The 24,032-nt window shown below is 45.9% G+C and overlaps 11 protein-coding genes across 11 annotated transcripts; 4 read left to right on the plus strand and 7 right to left on the minus strand.

Annotated features, from left to right (window-relative positions):
* Positions 1–277: 277 nt before the first annotated feature.
* On the minus strand, positions 278–2,132 carry SAMD00019534_040590 (hypothetical protein; the record flags this gene model as incomplete). Its single annotated transcript, XM_012900564.1, has 3 exons — positions 278–408; positions 482–1,837; positions 1,916–2,132. 3 exons carry the CDS (start codon positions 2,130–2,132, stop codon positions 278–280), a joined length of 1,704 nt encoding a protein of 567 aa, XP_012756018.1.
* A 267-nt stretch (positions 2,133–2,399) lies between these two features.
* Positions 2,400–6,426, minus strand: SAMD00019534_040600 (hypothetical protein; the record flags this gene model as incomplete). Its single annotated transcript, XM_012900565.1, has 6 exons — positions 2,400–3,619; positions 3,695–3,955; positions 4,030–4,255; positions 4,322–4,435; positions 4,501–4,833; positions 4,903–6,426. 6 exons carry the CDS (start codon positions 6,424–6,426, stop codon positions 2,400–2,402), a joined length of 3,678 nt encoding a protein of 1,225 aa, XP_012756019.1.
* Positions 6,427–7,196: 770 nt separating this feature from the next.
* On the plus strand, positions 7,197–8,372 carry SAMD00019534_040610 (hypothetical protein; the record flags this gene model as incomplete). The annotated part of the gene is made up of 2 exons (XM_012900566.1): positions 7,197–7,377; positions 7,465–8,372. The coding sequence occupies 2 exons, from the start codon at positions 7,197–7,199 to the stop codon at positions 8,370–8,372; spliced, it is 1,089 nt and encodes a 362-aa protein (XP_012756020.1).
* A 165-nt stretch (positions 8,373–8,537) lies between these two features.
* On the minus strand, positions 8,538–9,579 carry SAMD00019534_040620 (hypothetical protein; the record flags this gene model as incomplete). Its single annotated transcript, XM_012900567.1, has 5 exons — positions 8,538–8,867; positions 8,957–9,133; positions 9,195–9,303; positions 9,370–9,455; positions 9,541–9,579. 5 exons carry the CDS (start codon positions 9,577–9,579, stop codon positions 8,538–8,540), a joined length of 741 nt encoding a protein of 246 aa, XP_012756021.1.
* An 846-nt stretch (positions 9,580–10,425) lies between these two features.
* On the plus strand, positions 10,426–11,555 carry SAMD00019534_040630 (hypothetical protein; the record flags this gene model as incomplete). The annotated part of the gene is made up of 2 exons (XM_012900568.1): positions 10,426–10,876; positions 11,203–11,555. 2 exons carry the CDS (start codon positions 10,426–10,428, stop codon positions 11,553–11,555), a joined length of 804 nt encoding a protein of 267 aa, XP_012756022.1.
* Positions 11,556–12,380: 825 nt separating this feature from the next.
* Positions 12,381–17,550, plus strand: SAMD00019534_040640 (hypothetical protein; the record flags this gene model as incomplete). The annotated part of the gene is made up of 5 exons (XM_012900569.1): positions 12,381–12,561; positions 12,636–13,568; positions 13,605–13,813; positions 14,227–14,530; positions 14,564–17,550. Coding segments are annotated over 5 exons (4,614 nt in total), but the record flags the coding sequence as incomplete, so codon positions are not given.
* Positions 17,551–17,710: 160 nt separating this feature from the next.
* SAMD00019534_040650 (hypothetical protein) lies at positions 17,711–18,445 on the minus strand (the record flags this gene model as incomplete). The annotated part of the gene is made up of 1 exon (XM_012900570.1): positions 17,711–18,445. One exon carries the CDS (start codon positions 18,443–18,445, stop codon positions 17,711–17,713), a length of 735 nt encoding a protein of 244 aa, XP_012756024.1.
* Positions 18,446–19,305: 860 nt separating this feature from the next.
* On the minus strand, positions 19,306–20,302 carry SAMD00019534_040660 (hypothetical protein; the record flags this gene model as incomplete). Its single annotated transcript, XM_012900571.1, has 2 exons — positions 19,306–19,515; positions 19,583–20,302. 2 exons carry the CDS (start codon positions 20,300–20,302, stop codon positions 19,306–19,308), a joined length of 930 nt encoding a protein of 309 aa, XP_012756025.1.
* Positions 20,303–20,949: 647 nt separating this feature from the next.
* SAMD00019534_040670 (hypothetical protein) lies at positions 20,950–22,310 on the plus strand (the record flags this gene model as incomplete). Its single annotated transcript, XM_012900572.1, has 2 exons — positions 20,950–21,249; positions 21,324–22,310. 2 exons carry the CDS (start codon positions 20,950–20,952, stop codon positions 22,308–22,310), a joined length of 1,287 nt encoding a protein of 428 aa, XP_012756026.1.
* A 127-nt stretch (positions 22,311–22,437) lies between these two features.
* On the minus strand, positions 22,438–22,932 carry SAMD00019534_040680 (hypothetical protein; the record flags this gene model as incomplete). The annotated part of the gene is made up of 1 exon (XM_012900573.1): positions 22,438–22,932. The coding sequence occupies one exon, from the start codon at positions 22,930–22,932 to the stop codon at positions 22,438–22,440; it is 495 nt and encodes a 164-aa protein (XP_012756027.1).
* A 109-nt stretch (positions 22,933–23,041) lies between these two features.
* Positions 23,042–23,542, minus strand: SAMD00019534_040690 (hypothetical protein; the record flags this gene model as incomplete). Its single annotated transcript, XM_012900574.1, has 1 exon — positions 23,042–23,542. One exon carries the CDS (start codon positions 23,540–23,542, stop codon positions 23,042–23,044), a length of 501 nt encoding a protein of 166 aa, XP_012756028.1.
* Between the last annotated feature and the right edge of the window lie 490 nt (positions 23,543–24,032).

The raw sequence follows: 24,032 nt of genomic DNA on the forward strand, positions 1-24,032 counted from the left end.
ATGTATGTTGAACAGAGATAGATTAATGTTTGATTGAAAGATTGGATGAACAGAGATGAAAGAGTTGAAGTCAGACTTTGAAGAATGAACCACACCTTTGGAGGATATTAATATGATTTTGAAATTAATTGAGAAAGTGACTTCAAGGTCATCCGATCAAGCATGGTCGTCAAACCCTCGACCTTACCTTACCTTGTTGTACCCATATTGTAGGAGTAGGAGTAGTTGGTCATTCGTTTAATCATATTTATTGATATCGTCCCGACAATGACACTCTTCATGGCACTGGGGACTTGGTAACTGCTGATGCTACATTGGCACATAGTTGAGTGGCTAATGTCACTGCATGATTGATTACCATCCATGCACTATTACCTCCACTATTACTATCACTTCTTACTCTATTGGCTTCCAAGTGGAGTTGGAGGTTGGAGTTAGTTGTTGATCGATCCAATCTATCAATCAAATAACAAATGCTTACTATTACTACTATTATTACTATTCTTGGACTTGCTGCTGCTTGTGATACTATCGTTACTTGATGAACTACTACTACTGCTGGTAGTCTTGCTGTTGTTGTTGTTGTTGACGTTGAACTTGTGACTACCATTGATTATACTTAATACTTGATCGAATGGCATGAATCCACCTTGTAGTGTATCCTTGAGTACGAGTGCAACTTGATCACTTATGCGTCTGATTCGATAGAATTCATTACTGCAGTCCATAATGATATTGGTCATGTTTGGTGGCAACTTGAATGATGGCGACAAACGATGGTATGGCAGAATGAAGTGTGTCACTGATGGTATCTGCTCGCGATTGACCACCTGCCTGAAGCATGTGCCCAGCTTGAGTAATGTGACCGACTCGGGAATGATTCCAACGGGTATGGCCTGATTGAAGCGCTGTCCAAAGACTAGAGCGGCTAACGACTCGGGGAACGAGCCGATCTCGATTCGCGAGTTGAAGTTGGCACCAAACACCAGATGAGTAACGCCCTTTGGGATGCGACCCGCGTGCAGTGACTGATTGAAGGCGTCACCAAACGTAAGATGAGTGATGGTGTCTGGCAACACATCGCGTCCAATCGGCTGATCGAACCTGTCACCAAAGGTCAAGTGCCGCACGTTCTTTGGCAGCGTGTTGGTAGTGAGCGGCTGATTGAAACGGTAGCCGAGCTTGAGATAGGTGACAGAGTCGCCGAGACTGCCCGACAGGGGCTGGTCAAACGAGTTCTCCATAGCAAACTCGTGACTTGTGTACTGTGAGTGCAGCTCGTTGTAGTGTGTCAGGTCGATCTGATTGAAGCTGCTGGCGGGGTCCAGCCCAGACGACTCGAATGAGGCCGAGTGTATGTGTTGGCCAAACACTATGTGAGTGAGGTCTTCTGGTAGCATCCCTGGCACAATCGGTTGATTGAAGTGATTGCCAAATGTGAGCTGCTGGACGTTTGGTGGCACAGTGCCACGCTCCAACATGTGATTGTAGCCATCACCAAGGAACAGACGCTGGAGGGAGAAGGGCAGCACGCCAGGCATGAGTCGACGAGTGAAGCCTGAACCCAAGGCCAACACGATGACGCCCTCAGGCACATGTCCAAAGTTAATCTCCTTATTGAATCGTTTGCCAAACACTACATGTGTAACAGTCGATGGGATTGCACCATAGTTCAACGATCGATTGAACTCCTCGCCAAAGAACAAATGAGTGATTGTCGAAGGAATTGCACCTGGCACAATATCCAAATTATACGACTGTGCCAAGCATAACTTTGTCATTCCACTTGGTATACATCCATAACTCAATGGATCCTTCTTAATGTACAAGTATTCATCTGATTGATTGATCAGTGAGTGTTAATGAAAGTGTGAGGGGTATCACGAATTTAATTATACTTGACATTAGTACATACTCTTTGGCAACTTGGAGGCATGATCATCATTGAGAATGACTTGTATCTCATTGTATGACTTGATCTTTAGTAGTTTGGAACGTACAGGTTCTTTGAATGTCAAGTACTTGTTCCTATCTGTATACAATCGTTTACAAATTAATGTTAAACATATTCTATCCACATTACATTCAAGGTATGATACAATTATCTGTAAGATGTAATGTGAGAATATCATTATAAAGTGTAGTTATAAATATATTTACAGATATTAGTTAGTTATTATTATTACAATCAATTAATAGAGTAGAGTTATTCAATTAAACCAACAATAAAGTGATGGATGGTCCCAGGCTGGGACCCATCAATCAGCCAGTCTGGCATTCATCAAAAATCAGAACTGTGTGGGTGAGGCTGATCAGATGGTCATCGGAAACGACAAGTGTGGGTATGTGACTCAAATACAATCATTTGAACTAGCTCATTCACAGATTAGATGTGGAAACTAAAAGGAAGGCAAGTATAGTTTATTTGGATAGACGAGCTTGGACTTGACTATGACTTGCATGGCAGGCTTGATGACAATGTCAATGGGCTTGAGGAAGAAGCCTGTAGTGTTGCACTTAAAGTCAATCTTGGGCTCCTCGAGGAATGATATCCACAGTGGTATGGCCGTGCCCGGTTGGAATCCAAGCATTAGTATGCCCTTTACCGATGGGTCGGTAATGGTGGCCTCACCCGAGATACCCTTGACTTCAATAAGCAGTCGAATCTTTAGATCCTTTGGTGCGAGCTCCAGTGCAAACTGAGCCTGATAGGCGTCCTTGGGGAAGATGGCCTGCAGCTGGATGATGCTTTGGCGCTCGGTGAACTGGTCGGGGAAGGCCTCAGGCATCGATATCTCCTTGATCGTGATCTTGACTGTCTTGAGCGCCGTGTTTTGCACCGAGTGCAAGATCGAGTTGAGCGTGTGGATAAGCGATGTGATGGGCTGGTTGGCCGCCGCCAACTCTTGTGCGGCAGACTTGGAGCCCACGGCCATGCCATCAATCTGTGGCCGCTTTTTGTTGTGTGGCTCAGTCAGTTGGTACATCAACATTGTCGTGGCGGATGCATCGTCGGCCACTGGTGCGTCCATGTCTAGTCCGCCCAACTTGGAGACGATCTCGCCAACCTTGTCGCTGTCCCTGATCAGCGTCTGCAGGAAGCGCTTGGCCTCTAGTGAATGGTAGGTGGCGGGCGAAAGCTTGGCCAATCTGGTCATGGGCGCCACATTCTTCTCCTTTCGTATATGCTTGCAGAGCTTTGAGTCGTTGTGCTGGTAGATACGCTTGATGAAGTAGACCACAGAGTGTTTGATCACCTCGCCATTGTCCATGTTGGCCATCGAGTACTGAATGTCCAATATACGGACATAATGTTTGATCGTGTCCTTGATCCTATATGGTTGTGATGAGGACGATGATGATGCTGACAATGATGCAGATGCCGATGATGATGTTGATGTTGACGATGATGAAGAGTTGGCAAACACAGGTGATGCAGCTGCTGAGATGAATGAAGATGCGCCCGAATGTCCACTGACCAATGAGTTGGGCAAAGTAGTGAGTGTAGACATGAGCTTGGCCACAACAAGCATCGTATATTTCAATACTGATGCATTCAAATTGTTGGTCATGGATAATCTGACCAAGCTCTCCAATGATATGTAGATACAGAATTTCTCTGATTGATGTAATTGATTGAGTGAGTGGAATGGTCCCAGGATCACCTGCGACGGACATGAATACTTGTACTTACCAATGTTACAAAGATAATACAATGTCTTTAGGGACTCGAGCATCAAGAGTGTGTTGGGGCTGGAGCGATGGATGTAGCTCTGGACGAGTCTTGCCATCCTGATCACCTTGTTGATGTCTTGAAGTAGTAGCATGCTGGATACATGCGAGACATTCCTGCCATAATATCTCAAGGACTGTACAATCTCCAGTTGGAAGTCTGCCAACAAATCATTCTTCTCTCCAATGTCCAACAACAAGTCCAACAACTGTCCATTGTAATCTAATTAATGTGATGCATGAGTGTTAGCAAGTTGACGCGCCACTGGAGGAGGAGGATGGACAATATGAACATACGATATTTGAAGCGATAAGATAGTCGCTTGAGAAGGATACGCATGCTCTGCCAGTCACTGCAGTCTGGATCATAGTCTTGTGGAGTGAGTCGCTTGGCCATCCACTGATCTGTGAGACGGAAGCGGAAAATGTGACTACCGCCAACCCAAGCACAACCATTGTTGTACAACAACGTGGAGTTCATGTCTTCGTTCAGCTCTATACATTCAAAAACGACTTGTCCAGTCTGATGATTGTTGTGTCAGTCTCGGCTGGATCTTGATTGATCAATGAGATGATGTGATGTACGTACATTGGTTTCATAGACGGACACATGGTTCCTGTGCAATGCCCAGACATGGCCATTGAATAGATTGAACGATGTGACAGGATGTGTACACTCAAACCTTCGCTTGAGCTTCAATGTCTGATGGTATTGATTGCGTGAGTGAGCGAGTGATTGAATGATTAATCAGGCTTGAGTGAACATACCTCGAGACTCCAGAGCGAGATTGTGTTGGGAAGGTTGGGCGAGAAGAATGTGTTCTCGGGCATGGAACATATCCAAAGAGTGTTGCCAATGACTGCCATGGCCGATATCTGATGATTGTCAACATCAATCAGATGACATACTTGGCCACCCTCCCAAGGTGACCATACTATCACCTCGGCATACGTCGTGGCGATCAATATACGCTCGTCCACCTTGATCAACTTGCTAAACTTTCGCATGGCCTTGAATCTCTTCAGCTTCTGTTGGTGATGTGTTACTTCCACCAATGACTCTAGATAGCTGTTGATATCAATGGCCTTGGAGCGATGTGTCTACATGTGTGCGTGAGTCGTTAGTGGCGTACCTATCATCAGAACATGTGACCATGGTACTATACTTACTGTGACGTCTAGGATGCTAAGTGTTGTTGCTGTCTCATTGTGGCCGCAGTAGAGAAGGAGGTTGTCCGTCACTTCTATCATGTTGTGGATGGGCACGGGCGACGCGTGCACAAAGATAACGGTGAAGTCTGTCTTGTTCCATGCGGTGATCTTGCCATCCATCGATGAGCTGTATATAGTGCGTCGCGATGGGTTGTACACCATTGATGTGATTGGTGCATTGTAAGGTTTCCACTGCGAGCCCTTCTTGATGCGATCCGTGCTCTGGCTGACAGACCACGTGACAATGTTGCCCTGGCTATCGCCACACCATATCTTATTCTTGCTGACAGCTACCATTGATGTTACGTGGCCATTTGTAATGTTCTTTATACGATCGGCAATCGATGCTCCACACATGCTGATTGGACGACTATGTTGTTGTTGCTGTTGGGTGTTTGGCGCGCCATTGGCAACACCATTCTGCTGTTGTTGCTGTTGCTTATCATTGATATTGATGACAGCTGATGCCCTCTTGTTGATTATCGAGGTGACCACTGCCTTGGTGAGTGTGTTCCTGTATGACTCTGGCTGAGGCTGTGGCTCAACGTTGTTGCCATTGATGCTACCATTGATGCCGTTTGTGTCAAGGTAGTTTGGATCATCCTTGGATACTGCGATGGACACTGATCGCGGCTTGGAATTGGTGGATGTTGATGATGATGAAGATGATGAGAAGACTGATGTGAATCGCTTGGGATTGACATTGGTAGTTGTTAATGTTGAAGTTGATGGTGTCGGTGCAGAGTTTGGAGGAATGACTGGCGCGGATGTCGGTTGTTGTTGCTTCTTAAGAATTGATTGAGGATTGGATGATGTTGTTGCCAGGTTTGATGCTGTGGGTGGCGCTGTAGTTGGTAAAGCTGGAGTGGTCACCGATGAAGTTGATTGAGTTCTAGGTGTTGGTGGTACTGGCATTGATTTGTGTCCTGTGGATGGAGGCGAAACTACCACCTGTGGCACAGGTGGCGGCTGTTGTGTGGTCGTGGTCACAACGGAAGCCGTAGTGGCAGCGCGATCCCTAGACTGGCGCGATGATGAAGTAGTTGAAGACTCTGACACTTGGATGATACATGAGTTGAGAAAGTTGATCCATAGTGCCATCTCATACTCTGAGTGTGCGGCCAGATGATAGACCTTGTCTTTGGTCTGTATGTCCAGCAGCCATTGTTGTGAAGATGATGATGACGATGCCTTTGGTTGTAGGATGGCTTCGACCGGTGCCATCTCAATGCGGCCAAGTGGCACCATTGCTGCAGCGGCATCCTTATCAGTCTTGTAATATGAGAGACCATGAGTGTCCAATACAAACCAACGTTTCTTCCATGCCGATTGTTTGGACAATGCCGCAAAAGTCTTCTTGGCTCTCTTCATCAAGTAGCCTGAATGTATAAGAGTGGTGTCGCCAGTGGACATGGGGTTGGCTGGCATGGTCGTGTTCGTGGTCGTCGTGGTCGATGTTGACTTTCCATTCTTTGATGTCATGGCTATGTGTGTATGACAAGTCCTACTTGATCAATCAATCAATCAATGTCTCTTCTCTTCTCTTCTCTCTCCTTCTCTCTTCTCACTTCTCTCTTCTCTATCTCTCGCTACACAATCTTTGTTGAATATTTAACTTATGCAAATGATTAAGTATGATTGAGCCCCTGTTGTAATGATGGCGAATGATTCGCTACAACAGGTCGTTCAATCACACACACTCTCACAGTTGTTGGAATGATCAAACTCTCACTTTTTAGTATCTTATCAACACTTTACTTGATTTGGATCGATCCCCTGGGGCACTTGTGGGGGGATCAAGAATGAATAGGTCTCTCCTGAAAGTGATGAACAGAATGGTGACACGTTTGCTGATGTTGTTGATGGGGCACTGCACGGACTATTCCTCAGAGCAATGTTTCTTGTGCAGCGAGAATGAATAACTCTCTTCCCTATTCTTTGTGCCTCGTTATAACTATCAATTCTTTAATGTAGTAGACTGCAGTCTACTACACTTTAATACCTTGTTCCAACCCAATCATTCACTCTCCTTCATTCATTCTTTCTGCTTATCATCGTCATAAGGGTCGGGACCATTCTTCGAGGGTTGGGGTAAGGGTAGGGGCGAGGGTAGAGAAGGGGTTGGAAGTAGAGTGTTGTTAGGGGGTAAAGTCAAGTCAATGATGCCCATTACATTCATTGACCAAACAGTTACATCTTCATCATAATAATATCATATACATATCAGTACTAGTTACTAACAGCGACAAGCAATGCTTGCTGCAACCAAATGGTTTATAAGGGGATTGACAACATATACAAAGTCATCATTCGAGAAGAAGAGCACAAGATTCAATAGTGATGACCTTCAAGCAATAGATTACATCAATACATCTTTCGTTGTAACAGGTGCCAATAGTGGCATTGGTTACGCAACTGCTCTAGACCTTGCTCGTATGTAGTAGTTACAGTAGTTACGAAGTCATCCATTCAATCAATCAATCATACCAACACTCATTCAATCAATCAATCAATGATTAGGAAAGGGAGGAATTGTACATATGATATGTAGAAACAAAGAAAGAGGTGAAGAAGCATTGGCGAGGATTGTGGAGCAAAGTGGAAGTAATAGGATACATCTACATATTTATGACCTTGCCCTGCAGAGTGAGGTGGTTAGAATGGCCAGACACTTTGTTGATAGAGGTATACGCATCGATGTGTTGATACTCAATGCTGGAGTAATGATGCCAATGAGATCGACTACAGTGGAAGGACATGAAGTCACATTCGCCACCAACCTGTTGTCACCATACCTGGCAACGTCATTGTTGTTAGATCATCTGCGCGACACTCACACCAACAACACGGCGAATAAGGCGAGAGTGATCTTTGTGTCGTCTGGAGGCGCACTCACACAGCGCATGACCTCCGACTATGAGTTTGTTAACATGGCTGGACGTCGTTGGAACGCCGTCAACACCTACGCACAGACGAAGCGTGCGTTGATCTATCTGGCCGACCTATTTGCCGAACGCTACAGCGATTACAACACCAACTTCTACTCGATGCATCCTGGCTGGGTGGCAACGCCTCAGTTGGCAACTGCCATGCCAACGTTTGCCGTGCTTACCAAGCGAATCCAGCGCACACCTGAGCAGGGCGCCGACACTATCATCTGGCTGGCAGTCTCCCCCACTGTTGAAAGCGAGAGTGGTGGCTTCTACGAGGACAGGGAACTAACTGCCAAGCACCTGACCAAAGACACAGAGTCGACGCGCGATGAGATCAATCAACTGTGGAGCTATCTTGGAAAGTGCTTCCAGGAGGCAGAACAGCAGCCCAAGGACAATGATGGCGAGGCTGATCAAGACGACCCCAAGGTCTCACATCAACAAGATGAGGAGCCAGCAGAGTTGGTCGAAGGCGAGACACATCCAAATCGATGAGCTAATGATCATCGATCAATCAATACAGCCACAACACATGTATATAGTAGTATCCAAGCTATGGAAGCTTTATTACACTTCCATCATGAATGGAATAGGTTGGCGACGCACGATAAATAGATAAGTTATGTATAAGTATGACCCAGGACAGAGCGTGAACCAAGGTTAACAGTTGTCCGTGCTAATTGAAGCGTTGATGGTACGCTTCTTGTTGTTCCTGGTGGAGACACCGGGTGGAGAGTCTTGTAGGGAGCAGTAGCCCTTCCAGGCGTTGTAGGAGCCCTTGCCCAACTCTGACTTCATGGCCTCGATCATCTCCTCCAACTCTGACACACGTCTCTGCAGACGATCATTGTCGGTCAGTGTATCAATGAGGCTGACCTTCATGCGCTCAATATCCGAATCATTATCAACACGGATCTTTTCCATGATTCTCATCTTGTCTTGCATCAACTGGTACTCCTTCTCCAATTGCTTCTTCTTCAACTTCTTGTCCTGATGTTTGATTGGTTGAATGAGTAAGTTGAGTTGGCGTGGCGAAGGTGTGGCGTGGCGTGGAGTGGAGTGGAGTTGGCGCTACTTACACCTTTGATTGGAGTTGAGAAGAAGGACTTGCCTGAGGTTGCCTGTGGTGCCATTGGACTGGCGGTAGATTGTTGGTAGCTGGAAACAGACAACATTGTTGATGTGGCTGGGCCGGCAGTGTAGGTGGTTGTCTTTGTAGGTGTGAAGGCAATGGTATATCTTGATGACTTGGGGCTCTGAATGAATTGGATGTTAGGAAATGAACAGGTTGAATGTATACCTGGATGGAGGACTTACCAATGTGGTCACTTTGGTGGCGCTGTTGGTGTTGACGTTGTCGGTGGTGGCAAATGACTTGATTGGTGTGGTGGATGAGGTGAAGGCAGATGTTGACTTGATTGGTGTACTATTTACAGGTTGTGATTGAATGGTGGTGGAGTTTGATGATCCTGGAGAGTTGGTAATATCATACAGAGCAGCCTCAGCGTTCTTTAGAAGTGCCGATGTAGTCTTGCGATGTGACTTTAAGTTGGAAGTGGTGGACTTGGATTTGAATTTCTGTTATTGTCAAGTCAATCAATGATTGATTAGTAAGTTAGTGCCGATCAATGAGTTAAGGAAGTTATAAAGTTGACAAACTTACATCGTTCTCTTGATAATCAAGATATGAGAGGGAATCCATGTGTGCTTTTGAACTCATTGTTGTTGTTGTTGAGATTGATTAACGCCTGTGTGAGTGTTGTTGTGTGTATGATTGGTATATGTGTGTAGTTGGATACTTGAAGTGATCAATTAACCGTCCTGTTAGTCTTTAATGATAACAACAACATGATCATACTGCTGTTTAACACCTCACAACAACATTGTCTCCCGCTCTCTCAAAGTATTATTTGGGGGGTTCTGTTTCAAACGGTTACAAAATTCAAATTCAAATTTCAAACAGGTGTCGTAAAGTCATCTGACGAATACTTCTATCTTGGGCAATTCACATAATCACAGGATTACCTGAACCATCTTCTCATTGACAATCACTCTCTTTCGGTGTAGTTTGGTATTGTTGTTATATCCTCAACTGAACTATTGGTGAAATAGTATCATAATATTGAAGTTCATTCACGAACATTGGTTGTATTCAATAATGAACTTCATATATACCAATTGGGAGTTTATGTTGGATCATTATTATTATTAATTATTATCATTAATTATTTGTAATAAATGTTTACCCCACTTTACAGATCTTTTGTTCCCAAATTGGGTTGGAGGTCTCTAACATTCAAACAATTGATTTGGAATTGGATGGGTGGGTGTGAGTGAATAGATGGCTTGAACACCAATCATCTTATGATAATTTGACAAGTATTGGCTCAAAAGATATTTGTTGACTTGGAAGGTGTGAGGGAGATGGATGAAGTGAATGAATGGTGCATTAACCATTTAAACATCAACAGAGTGATTCTGATTCATTACATATTGTGCTCATCACATATATAACTTATTACTTCAATCAATTAATAACATAACAACAATGGAAGGAGAAGACGTTCAAGCTTTGGTTATCGACAACGGTTCCGGAATGTGCAAGGCCGGTTTCGCCGGAGATGATGCTCCACGTGCAGTGTTCCCATCGATCGTCGGTCGTCCAAGACACACCGGTGTCATGGTCGGCATGGGTCAGAAGGACTCCTACGTCGGAGATGAGGCCCAGTCCAAGAGAGGTATCCTCACCTTGAAGTACCCAATTGAGCACGGTATCGTCACCAACTGGGATGATATGGAGAAGATCTGGCATCACACCTTCTACAACGAGCTCCGTGTCGCCCCAGAGGAGCACCCAGTCCTTTTGACTGAGGCCCCACTCAACCCAAAGGCCAACCGTGAGAAGATGACCCAGATCATGTTCGAGACCTTCAACACCCCAGCCATGTACGTTGCCATCCAGGCCGTCCTGTCCCTGTACGCCTCTGGTCGTACCACCGGTATCGTCATGGACTCTGGTGATGGAGTTTCCCACACCGTCCCAATCTACGAGGGATAYGCYCTCCCACACGCTATCCTCCGTCTGGATCTCGCTGGTCGTGACCTYACTGACTACTTGATGAAGATCTTGACCGAGCGTGGATACTCTTTCACCACCACCGCCGAGCGTGAGATCGTTCGTGACATCAAGGAGAAGCTCGCCTACGTCGCCCTCGACTTTGAGGCTGAGATGCAGACTGCTGCCTCCTCCTCTGCCCTCGAGAAGTCATACGAGCTTCCAGACGGACAGGTCATCACCATCGGTAACGAGCGTTTCCGTTCCCAGAGGCCCTCTTCCAGCCATCCTTCCTCGGAATGGAGTCTGCCGGTATCCACGAGACCACCTACAACTCCATCATGAAGTGTGACGTTGATATCCGTAAGGATCTCTACGGAAACGTCGTCTTGTCCGGAGGCACGACCATGTTCCCAGGCATTGCTGACCGTATGCAGAAGGAGTTGACTGCCCTCGCCCCATCCACCATGAAGATCAAGATCATTGCCCCACCCGAGCGCAAGTACTCTGTCTGGATCGGAGGTTCCATCCTTGCTTCCCTCTCCACCTTCCAACAGATGTGGATCTCCAAGGAGGAGTACGACGAGTCTGGACCATCCATTGTCCACAGAAAGTGCTTCTAAGCGACCAGTCCTTCCACTGTTCCCCATGTTGTGTCATTAGTAAAGTGATAGGCTCTGTCACCTGTCCATATGGTGCAGTCAGTCAACTGTTGATTTCATCCAGTTGTCTGATTGTCCTGGACATTGTATCCAAACAAATTATAATATTTCTTTTTATTTAATTTTATTTATTTGGGATCATTCCTCTGATTGTGATTGAATGAGTGAGTGCACTGACTGATTGATCAACGAATCAATCACAATCAAACAAACCACACACACACACACACATATACACTAATTATAACATTGATCGATCTCATACAAAGTGAGTGATAGAGAGTGTGTGCATTATTAGATCATCGTTTACCTTACATTCGTCATCAATCATGGGTCATCCATCATGTCGCCGGTATCTACTCGCACACACATAAGTGACTTGACTCGACTCCAACTATGATGATTGAGATGGAGTGCACATCATCATCAGCTAGCCAGTCAGTCAGGTCAGTCGGTCGGCAGTCAGTCTACCCAAGCATGCCGACACACACATCCATCAATCCATTCAATTCCCCCTATCTCTCCTCTATCTGTTTGGTTCCTAGACATGTCATCCCCTATCTCCAATCGATTGACCCATCGTCTGTCCTTCCGTCCGTCCGTTCCTTTCCAACACAGCAACTACTACTACTACTAGTAGCAATACTATAATTAGCCGTCTACCTATGTCTATCCACTACTCTCAGTCAATCACTCAATCACTCAATCAATCAATCAATCAAGAAGTAGTGATCGATTACTATACTACATTACATTATACATACTTGTCAAAGACAGACAAACTTAAGATCAATGATGGAGTATAAACAAGTGGAGAAACAAGTAACTAGAGATTCCAAGCTCAAGCATCTCACTCACAAGGTCTGCAAGCGAGACTTGTGCTTCACCAACCTCAAAGTGAACACATCAGCCGAGGAACTGCTCAAGGCATCCAAATCACTCTTTGCCTATCCATCTCCAGTCGCAGGTACGTTGTTCAATCACTCAATCATATATTGGAACTATTCCACTCACTTACTCAATCAATCAATGACTTTCCAGGTGGATCAACATTGTCTATCTCTAAGCTCAGTAGTTATGGCAAGGCTCCAGACATGCCATTCAGTTTGAAGGGACATACGGATGCGATAACATGTTTTGAGTTTAGTCCGTTCAATGATAGGGTGATTGCGACTGGTAGCAGAGACTGTACTGCCAGACTTTGGCATATCGACGATGAACTGGACATGCAGCCAAACACATGGGTGGAACCCCTGCTCACACTGCCAAAGCAGGCCAAGAGGTTCACTGGCCTGTATTTCCACCCATCTGTAGACTCATTATTAGTGTCCGCCACCACGGATTATGCCGTCGATTTATGGGACCTGACACAGGAGGGCAGGGTCATCCAGCGAGTGACCGGCGCGAGCGACACAGTCATGTCACTGTCGTGGAACACGTGGAGTGGCGGAAATCAATTCGTCACATCATCCAAGGACAAGAAGCTTAGGATCTATGATCCACGCGATGCATCAGGTGTGCCAGTTCACGAGATAATGGCCCACGAGGGTGCGCAAGGCTTCAAGACAGTGTGGGTCGATGGCAATGGATTGGACTTGATCTGCACGGTTGGCGTCAACAAGAGTGCACAGCGACAGATGTACTTATGGGACACGCGCAACCTGGTGGGCAGACCGCCCATCACGCACAACATCACCAGCGATAGCAGCAGCCTCAACCCATACTATGACTACGCCAACAACCTGATATACTTGGGTGGCAAGGGTGATGGAATCTACTCGGTCGAGGTGGACAGGAGTGGCGCCCACGCAATAGGCAAGGCAACATTTGGTGCGAACAATACAGCGACAGCGATATCGATGCTACCCAAGACATGTTGTGACGTGAACCTATGCGAGATCAGTAGGTTCCTGAGACTGTCCAACAACAATCAAGTTGAGATGGTGTCTTTTGTTGTGCCTCGAGGCACTACTGGTAACAAGTCATCCAACAGCAACAACAACACGATGTTGTTCCAAGAGGACCTGTATCCACCAGCACCATCTGGTGATCCGACCAGTGATGTCCATCTTTGGCTTCAAGATCGTTCCGCCAACTTCAAGCCCCTGACTATATCCATGCGACCCGAGGGTCAACTCTCCATCTACGAAGTTGCCGAAGAGCAAGGTGGAAAGAGCAAAGAGAAGGACAAGTTGGACCAGATTGCCGCCAAGCTAGATGTACGTTACTCACTCAATCACTTGCTCATTTTGTCGATCAATAGATCATACTTACTCACTCACTCACTCATTAGGAGAGCACATTCATCATGGAGGGATATGTAATGAATGAGGTTGAAGGATGGCTGTTCAACTCGTTCGAGTCGAGATACTTGAAGATCTTGAAGGACAGATTGTATTGTTTCCGTGCCGAGGAGTCCGCCCAAGCAGAGTGGGACACGTTGTTGGTCAGCATTACAGACATACAGAAGGAGCAAGAGTCCGATGATACTGCAGCTGGCACTGATGAGAACACACGACCACATCGATTTGTCATCACAATCAACAAGGACAAGCAGTACAAGATTGAATGTAACACTATGGATATGAGAGATCAGTGGCTACACTCAATACAAGCACATCGCGACTCAAAGATCACCGATGACCTCATGGACAGTCCAATCTCTGCTTATGTTAACGACTTGTTGGTCCAGCAACAGGTTCAGAACCTGAATATGGACGATCAGACATCATGTCATACTGATACCCCATCCCAGCCTCCTCCAATGAACATCAGTGGCGACGTTGACCAACGACCAGTACTCAAACGAACACATTCAATATTGTCCCGCAACCCATCATACACCTCACTAAGGATGTCTGGCAGTATGACTCCTCCATCATCCAGCGGCACACCTCCATCATTCTCAAGAACATCATCAACTTCATCATTACTTGGTGCATCCTTCGACTCCCCGTCACCATCATCAACATCATCATCATCTTCCAAGAGACAACAAGTTATCATCTTTGAGGGCGGGTTGTATGAGTTGGTCGATGGCACACCGGTGTCTCACATCGAGAAGTGGTACACTGTGACCGACAGCAGTATGTTATGCTCATTCAAGAGTGCTGAGCAGGCCAAGGGTGACGAGCCATTGGAGACCATTCATCTGGATCGTGCGATATCAGTGATCAGGACCAAGGATATATTCAAAGTTGATGATGGCCATGGCTACAGCTTCCAGCTCACCACGCCCACGCGTATAATGCATCTCCTCGCCAAGACCAAGAATGAGATGAAATCCTGGATGTCAATGTTGCGTCAACATCTTCTTGGAAGTGGCGAGATCAAGCCTCCTGGCTCAGATGGAGGCGCTGACTCTTTTGACAATGATGGCGCGGATGAACACGAGGAAGACGACTCAGATGATGAAGTTGACGACCAGGAGAGATGTCTAGATGGACATATGTTCAGGAAGCTCAATGGAATGTTCTCGACATGGGATGGCTGTTATGTACACCTGCTCGAGGAGGACCTGTTCATCTCTAAGAACAAACATGCCGCCACTCCAGAGCTACGTATCCAACTACAGTCAATCACTCAAATCAACAAAGTGTCCGCCAATGAGTTTGAACTATGCACGGGCCCATCCAACGAAGTCGTGTGCAGTCTCAAGACGGTTGAGATGGCCGACGATCAATATGATCCATGCGCTCATTGGATAGAATCACTGGAGATTGGTCGAAAGCGATCGATGGATGTGATCAAGATGTTGGGCATCACAGACCTCAAGTCCATGGCCGAGGAAGATGAGCGGTACTTGGACCTCAATGATGTGAAGAATGGCAATTGCAAGATATTGATGCAGGTCAAGGGCAGACGCAAGATCAGGGTGGTGACGACCAAGCTTGAGGCCAGTTCATTGAACACCAACAACTCATTCGTATTGGATGCTGGACCCAAGATCTACATATGGGCCGGCGCCAAGAGCTCACGTGTCAACAAGGCCAAGGCATTGGACTTTGCCAACAGGATACGAGAGAAGGAGCGTGGTGGCCGTGCCACTATCATCCAGTTGGACGAGGGGAAGGAGGACTCGTGTCCCGAGTTCCGAGACCTCATCGTGGGAATGGGCGAATCAACTCCCGCGACCACGCCAACACCCGACGAACAGGACATGGCCGCGAACAAGATGGTCATATATCGCATTGGAATGGACATCAAGCGCAACTGTCTAAAGGCACGACTGGCATGGGAGGGCACTGATTGGAGGCTCCCAAAGAAGGAGCTGCTCTTCACCAAGTTCGTCTATGTCATTGTGTGCTGTGGCAGCGAGATGTTCATTTGGATTGGCAAGGAGTCGGCATCATCACAACGCAGGATGGCACATCGTGTGGCACTGGCGTTGATCGACGCGGACAAGGACACCAACACGGACATGCCATCATGGATCAAGATCACCAAGATCAATGAGTCGGGCGAGACCAACCTGTTCAAGGAGAAGTTCTCAAACTACCCTGGCATGCTACCGATCAGCACGTCAAAGATGGATGTGATGCCAAACATGGTGGCAGCCACAAAGACCGACCACTCAATAGAGCACTTGGTGGCACTGATGCAGCGCACGCCACCCAATGACGCGGAGAAGATTGTTACCTCGCCAGATGTGGGCAAGGTCAAGATCTGGAAGATTGACGACTTTGAGAAGGTGGACCATCCGCCACATCTCTACGGCCAGTTCTTCTCGGGCGATAGTTACATTGTGTTGTACAGCTACATGATCAGCAACAGAGAGATGCATATTATATACTATTATCAAGGTCGTGATAGTACAACGAATGAGAAGGGCACGTCGGCCTACCTCACAGTGGACCTACACGATCAACTTGGTGTCAACTGTGTACAAGTGCGCGTGGTCCAAAACAAAGAGTGTACCAACTTCCTCAACCTATTCAAGCGACGCATGGTTATACATCGTGGAAAGTACCAGCCACCAGCCAATGATGATGGTGCCAGTCCGACCGCGACCTCTCCCGTTCAGGCCAAGTCGCTGTATGAAGTGAGAGGAGGAGTGTCCAGCCAGCCAGTGGACATTGACACGAGGGCCGTACAAGTAGACCTCAAGGCATCAATGTTGAACAGCCAGCACACATTCATATTGAGCATCTCCGAGGACAACCATGTTACCGTGTGGCGTGGTCGATACAGCTCCGAGCCAGAGTATCAATGTGCCCTTGCCATTGCCAAGACCACACTACGCACGGACCTCGGCACTACGTTCTCGTTCATTTCCGAAGGTGATGAGCCAGATGGGTTCTGGAAGCACTTGGATGGCGCGCGGAACAAGGAGCAGGCAATCAATGATCATCAACAGTCTGAGGGTGAGGTCGCGGTCTCAGTGGCGCTACCCCCAAGACTATTCATTTGTTCCAACTCCACTGGCATCATTGAGATCACTCAAGAGGTCAGATACTCGCAAGATGATTTGGACACGAGCAAAGTGATCATTCTGGACGTGCACACTCATTTATATGTTTGGATTGGAACGAGGACAAGTCACAAGACCAAGAAGTTGACGATGGAGACAGCCATTGAGTATTGGAGGAGAAAGCAAGGGGAAGGCGATGGTGATTTACACTCTAGAGTGTTGGTGATAGAGCCATATCAAGAGCCATTGGAGTTCAAATCATATTTCAGAGCATGGACCAGCAATAAGTATCCAAAGATCAGATTGGGCATGCCAGAGAAGTGTGGTGTGGTAGTGATGGATAAGCTCAGGGAGTATCAGAAGGAGGTGTATCAATATGAGGAGCTGCTGGCTGATCCACTGCCAGCTGGTGTGGACGCCACCAAACTAGAACTATACCTGCCAGACGAAGAATTTGAGCGAGTGATTGGAATGTCAAGGAAAGAATGGGACAAAGTACCAAGTTGGAAACGAGAGAATATCAAGAAATCTGTATATTTATATTAAAGTTGTACAAATTGGCATTATCCATGTATGATTGATCGATCAAACACACATCATGATCAGTTGCCCACACCTGATGGAAGGGTTAAACTTTAACGTTCATCATTCAATCAATCATTCAATGTTTTAATCATTATCATACATCATACATATAACTACAGCCTCACAACATCCTGTACTCTGGAAACTGATCGACCATTGAATCACCATCAAAGAAGAATCGAACTATCAATGTAGTGACAAGTTGAGGATTAGGTGCGATATAATAACTAGAGTAATCTCCCATATCTATATAGTCCTCATCAGATTCATCATCGGACTCGAAGAACATATCAAATGAAGCCATGCGGTTGGTTGACAGGTCCATCGTGAAGCTGAAGCGTCCTTTGAAGTGCCGGGGCAGTGATGGTGGACCAATAGGTGATCGCGAGACAATCTCAATCCATTGATCAGAATTATTTTGATTGATGTAGGACTGGAACAATTGTGCAAAGAATTTGTCATAGCAGTGCCTATCAGGGTTGCGTTTAAACTTGCTGACTCCCACACTGGTTGTCCCAGATTCAGTCCAATGTGAATCAACACACTTGGTGGAACCATCAACAAACTTGATGTGCTTGGCGTTTGGGGCCCTAATCTTGATCAGTCCAATCCGGCGGTATTCTAATAGATTGATTGGTACCTCCAATGATTCAAGTCGGTCCAGACATGTCTCGAGATGTTCCTTGGGTATGTAGTCCAAGTTCTCTGCTTTGATATGAAGTGGAGGTGACTTGAACAGACAATGTGTTGAACCAATGTGTTTGATCGTACATCCAATAAACAGCTCTGGTATAACAGTGTTTGACATAACACTGGACACTGCTTGATGGAACTGTTTTGACACGGTGGACAGCATGACAACCCATATGGTGTTCCATGCTGAATGAAACACCAGGAAGGTAACAATATGTTTGATGATCAACGTCGAGAGTGAGGGTATGGGAGTGGAGGATGGCGATGGCAAGGGCAATGATAGGGCCTTGGGTCCTCTCCTGCCAAACAAGGGCGCATCGAGTGCGGTCCTGGCAGGTGATGTCTGTTTGTACTGTTTGTAGAGTCGTTGATGATGTTCAAACACATCATCTCGTTGAACGTTATTGATTAGTTGTGACTTTGTTGTTGGGCAAGTTCGGCCAAAGAGATGTTTGTCCAGATGTCGATACTTGAGCAAGAGGAATTTGGGAGCAGCATGAGAACATTGCCCAACAAAGTCCGTAAGTTGTCCAGACTGGAATGTGAAATGTTTGTTGATGTAATCAATCCATAATTGTTCGGACTCTGGACTGGCGTTAAGGTAACGACTGTATGATGCCAGATTATGTGGCGCCACTGGAGCAGTAAGATCTCTGATGAGTAGTGAGTCCAACAATGAATGATTGGTGAATGCCAACAGGAATGGATTGTCCACGGAGGTCTTTTGAATGATATCCCTATGTCTTACAATGAATGATTCGATTGATTGCCTGCTACGACTAATGAAGTCATCTTGGTTTGGTCGTTGGTACCCGGCAACTCGCAACAATCCTGTTATTGCTGCATCAATGATGTCATTACGTCGATCATACTTCTCGGTTGCCATGAGCTCTGTTACTCCGAGCAAACCTTCGATTATCATTCCTAGTTGAGTGTCCGTGATCACGTCATTGGGTAGGAATACATATTGTGATGGAGTTGGTACATAATTAAGTGATGGTGGTGATCCTTGTGCATCCATGATCATACGATCACTACTGTGTGTCCTGCGCAGACAAGCAAGGTGTTGGTATTCAGTGGCATATTGTTTAGTTTGCTAAGGAGTGATGTGATGCTCTCATCCATGACACCAACTGTCCCACCAAGGCAATTTATGACACTTGGTAACAGGACGAGTTTGGTCAATCCCTTGTCAAGTGTAGCCATTATATATTGTTCACAATATTTGTAATACTGATGATTGAATGAGTGAATAAGTGAGTGAGTGGAATAGTTCCATAGATTGATTGATCATACATACTTGTTGGAATGATTGACCGAGGCGAGTAATTAGAGTGATCATGTTGTCCAGGTTAAAGAGATGGAAGAATTGGAGACATTGATCGATTGATTGGATGAATGGATGGAGTAGTCGGAAGCCAGAATTGATGTTACCCCATGGCGAGTTGGGTCTGGACATCTCTCTCAACTTGTTTATCAACCATCGTTGGTTGGTGTCGTTGTTGGGAGGGTCATCCAAGATGATGCGTAGCACATGGGGCAGATTTGTTTGGCACATGTTTGATATCAGGTCGACACCATTAGCGCATCTGTCAATGAACTTTAGTACATATTGTTTATGATCGTTCAATAACATTGATGATTGTTTGTCAGGGATGGTACTCAGGTACTTCAATCTGGTCTTGTCATATTGTACTCTTTCAGCATCACTCCATTTATAAACAGCGTGTTGCTCGTCGTCCAGGAACCATTGTGTAAGCTCTATCTCAACAAACTCTGATCCAAGCACCGACTTGACCTTCTCCAACAAGCTGTTATCAAGCTTCATCATGTTGATGTACATGCTGAACAATCGTTGGCGGTGGACATCTTGTTGCCACTGGCCAACAACATTGTTTTGTACATTGGCGTGAAGAATGTCCAGTGTCTCACCCAAGTACAGGTACTGGCAAGTGGTTCGACCAAACTCTGGCCAGTTGCGTGTGCTTGCCACAAAAGTCCACAAGTCAACAAGTGCCATGGACACATCAAGCAGAGCTCCTGGTATATGTCGGTTTCTTCGCCAATCGATCTCGATATATTCTTGATTGTCAAGATGGCAATGAGGGAAATATCCATATTCAGGATCAGTGATTGTGTGCCATACCCTTGAACCAAATCTGATTCCACAGATCAATTGTAATATCTTGTCTCGAGAAGTTTGATCGATCAGCTGACTTCTAATAACCTTTGTTTGATAGTGTATGATTAGTGATCACATGTGATTGGAATGATTCCCGCATGACTATGATCAATCATATATATATATACCTTTGAGAGGAGTGGTAATCCATCGAGAACTTGGTCTATCATGAATGGAAGTTGATTGAGTGTCGACAGTTTTACATCAATGGGTATGGTTGTACTGTCCTTGTGACTCAACCATAACAACTCTATGTCTTTGAGTACATCATCCATGTTTGATTAATTGATCGATCACATGTCAAGTTGGCATCTGCCACCTTGAAGGGGCTTTGTTGGTCTTTTTTGATCAGACTAGGTTAGTGGGGTTGATCAAAGTTTGAATCAAACTTGACCTTTGACTTAATGAACTAACTACATTCACCATCAATCAATCAAAGAGATAGATAAATATATATAGAGATAAAGATAAAGATATAGATAAAAATGTCTGATCATAATAATAATAAAGATAAAGATAAAGATATCAGTGATGATAGTAATAAGGAGATCGTCAAGAGTAGTGCAGAGAATAACAAACAGATAATGAAATTGTTGACCAATATGAAGATTGATCCTGATCAACCTCATCCATTCTGGGACACACAACCAGTGCCAAAGATCGATATCGTCGTGGAGAAGAGTGGACCCATCGAGATCAAGACATTAGACGACGTCAGAAAGGAGCCACTGCCACTGCCCGACCTTTTCGAATGGGTTCATATCAACATCAATGACAATGAACAGGTATGTTTGATTGATTGATCGAATGACGAATGATCACAACACTGACACATGCAACAAACATACATATACTTTAGTTGCAGGATGTATATCAATTACTTAACGAGAACTATGTAGAGGATGATGATAACTTGTTTAGATTTGACTACTCTGTTGCCTTCCTCAAGTGGGCCTTGCAGCCACCTCACTACCTCAAGGATTGGCATATTGGAGTGCGCGTCAAGTCGTCAAAGAAGCTGGTCGGATTCATCTCTGGCATTCCAGCCACGATCAACGTCGACACAGACATTGTCAAGATGGTCGAGATCAACTTTTTGTGCGTCCACAAGAAGCTGCGCGAGAAGCGTCTCGCCCCCGTTCTCATCAAGGAGATCACGCGTCTGGTCAACTTGCAGAACATCTGGCAGGCGGCCTACACCGCCGGCCTGGTCATCCCCAAGCCCGTGGCCTCCTGTCGCTACTTCCATCGCTCGCTCAACCCCAAGAAGCTGGTCGAGTGCAACTTCTCCGCGCTGCCGCCCCGCTGCACCATGTCACTGCTCATCCAGCTCAACCGAGTCAACGAGAAGCCCAAGTCTGCGACGATCCGCCCGCTCACCAAGGAGGACGTGCCATCGGCCTGCGCACTGCTGATGACCTACCTGAGCAAGTTTGGCGTGTCGCCCGTCATGACCGAGGAAGAGTTCTGGCACTGGCTGCGCCCACAAAAGGACGTGGTCAACTGCTACGTCATCACGGACGCCGCCGGCAAGGTCACCGACATGACCAGCTGGTACACGCTGCCCTCCTCGGTGATTGGCAACGCTAAGCACAAGACGCTCAAGGCAGCCTTCTCATTCTACAACGTGGCCACGTCGGTACCCTTGATCGACCTGATGGCGGACGCGCTGCACTTTGCCAAGAAGTCGGATTTCGATGTGTTCAACTGTCTCGACATCATGGATAATGCGACATTCCTCAAGGATCTCAAGTTCCAACCTGGCGATGGCAACCTACAGTACTATCTCTACAACTACTCCACCCCAACCAAGAAGCCAGCCGACATTGGACTTGTACTGCTCTAGATCAATTAATCAATCAATCATTCATTCATTCGTTCCTTCAATTCAATTCTAATACACATCAATAGTAGCATTGAGATTACAATATATGGTGACGATCGATACCATTCATTAGATGTATACCGAGTGATTACTTAATCCAGATTGTCTCGTATGAATTCTCGATTGTTTCCAGGGCCAGGAACACCCGGGAAATATCATCATCAGACATAATGTACCATTTCTTACCATAGCGCGTCACCTTGAGATGCCTCAGCGTCGTGTTGATGACTTTGAAGCGCTGATCCTGGGGCACATCGAATCGTTCCAGATTGGGATTGGACGCGATCATGTCTGCGTGTTCAACCTCGATAGCTTTCAATAGTTTGATCTTCTTGATCGTAGTGTTGGCTGCATACGCCTGAGCAAAGCGGTGCTCTGTGTTTGGATGCAAATAATCATCAGTGCCTCGCTCATAGTCTTCTCTGAATTGAATGCGTAGCTTGCGCAATGCTGGTAGTTTGTTCAGGAATGTGAAGTCGGTCATGCGGTGACAGGAGATATCCAACTGTGTCAATGTGTTGGACAGCGTCAGAGGATCGATGCGAATGGTTGAAGAGTCGGGTCGACATTGTCCTTGCCGCATGCCATCTGCAACGAGGTGAGTGTGTCCTTGTGCGCCAACAGTATGTTGGCATAGTTGCTGGGCTTATTCTTCTTCTTGACTGCGGTGGCATCTACCTCCTCCATATTGATTATGTAGCGACGAAGTGGCGTTTTCTGCATTCCACTGGGATGAGCTTGAAGGCCAATGATGTGACCCTAGCTCGCCAGTTGGTGTTGAGACACTCGATGGTCTGCTGCAGACATTCATCCGACGTTGCATTGTTGAAGACCACTGTAACGTGGCCAAGACTAAAGGTGGTGAGCAGTTCCTTGACCTCAGGTGTGAGGGCATTGAGGTCCAAGATATCCAGTCGGTAGCGTCGAAGGATGTTGGAGACGCCAGATGTGTTTCGCTTGTCCGCAGTCTTTAGAAGCCAGTACAATTTCTTGACTGAGCAGTTCAACGGCACCCTGTAACCAAAGTTCATCTGGCTGAGTATCTCAGTGATGATCACGAGCCATTTCTTTGATAAACAACATAGATTGGCAATATCTTTCTTTTTGAACTTGCAACGATAGTTCACGTTAATCACCAGCAGTATTATTTTCTTTTGTACAATCAGTGGCAGTATTGGCAATGACAATGACATCCTGTTGTTATATATATATTTACAATTATCTTTTTGGAAAGTTACATTTAATGATTGATTGATTGATTGTATGATCAATTAATTTTGATATCATGAGCACCCACCAACCAATACAATCAATGTACCACTCATCAGAACAACAACAGAAAAACATATATATATAGAGATCAGGATGTCATTGCCAGTACTGCCACTGATTGTTCAAAAGAAGATAATGATGCTGGTTATTAACGAGTTGTATCGTTTCAAGAAAGTGATTGCCAATATGTGTTGTTTGTCAAAGAGATGGTTGGGTATCATGACTGAGATACTCAACAACATGAACATTTGTTACAGGGTGCCGATGCACCTCTCTGTAAAGAAACTTTACTGGCTACTAAAGACAGCGGACAAACGACAAACTTCTGGGGTATCCAACATCCTTCGACGCTACCGATTGGACATCTCGGGCCCAAACGCCCTCACGACTGAGGCCATGGAGCTACTCACC

This window comes from Acytostelium subglobosum (genome assembly GCF_000787575.1).
Source record: "Acytostelium subglobosum LB1 DNA, scaffold: scaffold7, whole genome shotgun sequence".
In the NCBI taxonomy this organism is placed as follows: Eukaryota; Evosea; class Eumycetozoa; order Acytosteliales; family Acytosteliaceae; genus Acytostelium; species Acytostelium subglobosum.